The sequence below is a fragment of the Drosophila rhopaloa genome, unplaced genomic scaffold (genome assembly GCF_018152115.1).
Source record: "Drosophila rhopaloa isolate 14029-0021.01 unplaced genomic scaffold, ASM1815211v1 contig_190, whole genome shotgun sequence".
Taxonomy (NCBI): domain Eukaryota; kingdom Metazoa; phylum Arthropoda; class Insecta; order Diptera; family Drosophilidae; genus Drosophila; species Drosophila rhopaloa.
This window is the reverse complement of record NW_025335073.1, coordinates 2117310-2122158: the sequence shown is the minus strand read 5'-3', so window position 1 is coordinate 2122158 and position 4849 is coordinate 2117310. Positions and strand designations below refer to the sequence as shown.

Below are 4849 nucleotides of genomic sequence, written 5' to 3'. Positions count from 1 at the left end.
TCCTTCGGTTGAAATTATGTGACCAAAGAATTCCGTTTCTCGTTTCATAAATTCACATTTATCTAATTGTAGTTTGAGATTTGAACTGCGAAGACGTTCGAATACTTTTTTAAGAGATTGAATGTGCTCTTGTAAAGAGGTAGAAAATATAACAATGTCGTCTAAATATACTAGACAATGGGTACCTATTATGTCGTGTAATACATTATTCATACGACGCGGGTGCGTTTTTAAGACCAAAGGGCATTCTAGTATATTCATAGTGACATTCCTTAGTGGAAAATTCAGTTTTTTGAATAGAGTCTAAGTCCATTTCAATTTGATGGAACCCTTTAGCAAGATCTAATGTTGTAAAATATTGACATTTCCCTAACTTGTCTAAGATTTCGTCCATGTTCGGAATAGGGAATTTATCATTAATTGTTTTTTCGTTCAATCCTCTGTAATCGATAGCCATACGAAATTTGGGTATGCCCGATGCATCCCTTTTCTTGGGTACCATTACAATTGGACTGCAATAAGGAGATTTGGATTTTGTGATAATACCTTGTCTTATCATTTCTTCAATTTGTTTTTCTACTTCTGTATCGTAAATATATGGTCTACTATAAATTGGTTCTTCATGTTTTGTTTTTATAACGTGTTTGATTTCGTTCGTGAAAGTCAAATTTTCACCTTCGTGATACTGAATATCAAACTATTTTGACATTAAATAATGAAGTTCAGTTTTTTCTTCATTATTTAAGTGATCGTCTCTTATGTATTGTCAGATAAATCTGTTTGTAAGGCATAAATATATTCCTTATCATCTACTACATTTGAAAAAGTTTGTTTAGGTTTTTCCGTTATATTTACCATTGGGAATTCATATATATTTAATTCGATAGTGATTTTCATAAAATCAATTTTTGCAGGTGATTCTTTTAAACATTTTCTTCCAATAAGAATGTCATAATGCTTTTAAAAGTTGTTTATGTAAAATGTTTGTTTGGATGAAAATATTTTTGGAATACTAAACTGGATATATTTATTCAAAGAGACAGATTCACCTATAGTTTCAATTTTAGTATAATTATTTTTAATTGGGTGTTCAAAGAAGTTTTCATTAATTAAATTTATGCTTGATCCTGTATCGATAAGACAGAGGCATAGTTTATTATCAAATTTTATGGCTGTTATGTTTCGTCAGAGTCTGTTGTCTGAAAATTTTCAAATGTGTCCATTGGTTCAGACTTGCGTTGTTAATCTGATTCTGAAACTCAGGGACGTTTTTGCGGAATATTGGTACTCTGAGTGCTCTGGCTACCCTGTCCTTGATTATTTTGAGAATTTTTAGGATAATAATTATTTACTGAATTTCCTGAATTATTATAATTATTGTTGTAACCCCAACGTCTATTAGTCGAACTTATTCTGTCTCTGCTGATTGTTGTTAAATTTGTTTTGATAATTATTATTTTGAATATTTTCTTGGTTTTGTTTTGTCATAATTTTAGTTGACGTTATATTTGGCGCTGCAGACGACGACATCGCAGTCGATTCCGCGGTAGGAGTAGTTGCTGTAGAAGTGGTTGGTTTTGCTGCCGTTGCTGTAGTTGTTACTGTTACTTTTGGTGCGATTGCAGAAGTTTTACTGTTGCATGTTGCTGATGTGCCAAGGGTCGATTCTGATGGTTGGGGGTGGTGTACATTGAGAACTTCATGACGTTGGAGTGGGAGTAACAGTGAGTAAAGAGGGTGACAACGATCATGCTCTTTGGGTATCGACTGACAGTAGAGCCGGGTGGTCTTTGTAGACGTTTTTTGCACTTCGCTATCGCGAGAGAGATATCCGAGAACCCGTCTTTTCCCCGAAGCATGACCGAAATACATGGATTCCCAGATGCATCACAGCGTGCATACGGTTGTTTTATATCTGCGCTCAATTCAAAATGGATCAGTAGAATCGCATTTACTCATAGCAAAGTCAAAGGTTGCCCCAATTAAAGTCATTCCTTTGCGATTCGAAACCATAGATGCGGATCTTGAAAAACGAAAAATGTCATCATTCAAATGAACCGGATCTAAAGAAAACATCCTTGATCATATTCTGAATCGAATTTCTTCGTATTATTGTGTTCTTTGAGTAACAGCTTACGTTTAACAAGATTCTTGCAAGCAAAAACCTCGCAAGCGGTTGATATGTCAGCGACTAAGATGCAGCACTCGTTCCTGTTTATTGTAGGACTTATTCAGAATCAAACGTATTGGAAGGAAATAGATTGTTTAAAGAAGGGTAAAGTCCTCAGCGCAGATCTTCAAAGGCTGACACGCTTTCTGTCGGAATCAGCTATAGGAACTCGCACGGTGACACTCATTCGTGTTGGCGCAAATGCGCAAATACCAGTAGAAGCAAAGTAACCACCTTTACTGCCAAAAGATCACACATTCACATATAAACTCGTCGAATTTGTTTACCAAACTAACAGGCGCGCAGGGCCCTAGGCTCTAATCGGTATCTTACGTCTCGAAGCATGGATCGTTAATTCTCGTCGACTGGTTAGCAAAGTGGTGCGCAACTGTGTCCGTTGTTATCACTACAAGCCTCGTTTGCTGGACTAGATCAAGGGGTCACTACTGACGTCCTATCGTATTCGCGGAAAGGCTCCGTACAAAACATACATTGCGGTCTTTGTTTGCTTTGCCACCAAAGCAGTACATGTAGAATAAGTATCTGACCTTTCAACTAATACTATTATTCTATGTTTAAAGCGCTTCATCGGGCGGAGAAGTTTGCCAAGTCGGATATTCTGCATTGGAACCCGCTCTCAATTAGAGGAATATAAAATGAAACTCTTTAGCCATCAAGCGTTGAAGGACCTACAAATGTTCACCTCATCTAATGGCGTAGAATTTAGCTTCATTCCACCCCGCGCACCACATTTTGGAGGCTTGTGGGAAGCTGCGGTAAAGTCCATGAAACTTGTATTGGTAAAAAACACTGGTCACGCGCATTTGACGTACGAGGAACTCCAAACTGTCGCAGCTGATGCTGAAGCGGTTGTCAACACACGACCCCTCGCGCCTCTTCCAGAAGATCCAAACGATGGAGAAGCCCTCATTCCATCGCATTTGTTGGTCGGAACGTTTTTAAAGGCACTTCCAGAGCCAAGTTTAGAGGAATGCAACCTATCGCACTTGACACGTTGGCAACGGTTCACCTACATCAAGCAACAATTCTGGGAGCTTTGGCGACGAGATTACTTGCACACCTTGCAGGCCCGCAGCAAGTGGCTATCTCCAAAGGCGAACATAGTTCCGGGGCAGCTGATCATGATCCATGAAGACAACGCTCCACCTCAGCAATGGCCATCATTGACTTAATTTGCTTTAATTTTTGGATCAAGCTCCGCCATCTGCACAGGGCAGAGGCGGCGCAACAACAACAACAACTGGCATTTACACAAGGGCAAATATCACCTTTGGCTGCCTCCCATTAGGCAGCGGATTAAACACTGATAAAACAGAATCAACAGAATCAGCTTAAATTGACTTAGAAGAGCCGAATTATCAGATCAAGAATTAACGGAATCTGATATAAAAAATAGTGTAAAATATTGCACGATGGGCCGACAAAGCAACCGCCCAAAGGGGGAATATTAAAGAAATTATAATTTTAGGGTAAGGCTCAGCTTTCTACCAAGTTCAAAATGAATCATAAAATGATAAATGATAAAATTCACCAGACACAATTGCTGGCGAAACCTCCGACGTTGTAAAGGCAAAATTGGTAGACTATTGATCGTGAGGAATTCATCAAGGAATATATAATGAGTCGGAAACGCTTTTCGCAAGACAGACTTTCTGAGACTAAATAATTGTTTTTCTGGCTTTACTTGGTCTGAAATGAACTCTTGCAGTAATATGGCCCTAAATATTTTGTACGGCTCAAATAATCGTTTTCGTATTCCTGTCTTCCGTGGTTTAGCTCCACTTAAGAAATAAAAAGTACAGTCTTTGTAGGAAATCGGTTCTCAATCTTTTTTTTGGCTTAACCCATCTTAATGCTAAGATTATAGTAATTATTTAAACCGTTGTTAGGTGCAGTTCCCGCATGACCCGAAACAGTTTATAGCAGTTTTAATGGCGAACGTCTAATTCTTATCTTCCTCGCTGTCTTTTAAAGATCAGGCCTGTTTATTTGCCAGGTCGCGATGGTGTGCCTGGGTGTGTGCCTGAAAACTGCCAACACCTTCTCAAATTCTCCACAATATCTCTAGAAACTTCCCAATTTTCCCGTATTTGGAAGGAATTTAGTTGAAATTCCCCTTCACAGGAAAGGTAACAAGTTATCCGTAAGCTTTTGGAAAATATTTTTACTCCAAATTTGCAGCACCTTTTATATACATAACATCTCCTTGTCTACACAGATTTATGACACTAAGATAAACAACAACTAACGTTATCACTTTATTTGTGAAAAGGAGTTGTCAAGCAGACGTCATCTACACTGACTTCAGAAAATTCTTTAAATCTCTCGATCTTTTACTGTTGTACGCAAATGACGTTAAATTGTGAATGCAGTATAATGATATTTCCTGCCATTGACTTCAATCTAAATATATAACTGTTTCCGGGCCTAAGTGCAAGCTGATGACAAATCCACTAATTTGTTATATGTCAGGTCTTTGGACAGGTCTTGGCGTCTTTTGGTCATATTTGGTCCATAGTGAATAAAGCCAGAAGCGAGTTTGGTTTCATTAAAAGCTAGTGGAAAGAGTCCTTATGACATTAATACTTTATTTATTCCGCTTGGCCATCCCATTCTAAAGTATGGGTCTCCAATCTGGAGTCCACGATACGAATCACG

At 38.3% G+C, this 4849-nt stretch overlaps 1 protein-coding gene across 1 annotated transcript; it reads left to right on the top strand.

Moving 5' to 3' along the window:
* Positions 1-2826: 2826 nt before the first annotated feature.
* LOC123037663 lies at positions 2827-3363 on the top strand. The gene has a single exon (XM_044459320.1). It carries the CDS (start codon positions 2827-2829, stop codon positions 3361-3363), a length of 537 nt encoding a protein of 178 aa, XP_044315255.1.
* Positions 3364-4849: the final 1486 nt, after the last annotated feature.

What these genes read in the sequence shown, in the direction of transcription:
- LOC123037663 (XM_044459320.1), top strand. Translation starts at nt 2,827, where the DNA reads ATGAAACTCTTTAGCCATCAAGCGTTGAAGGACCTACAAATGTTCACC.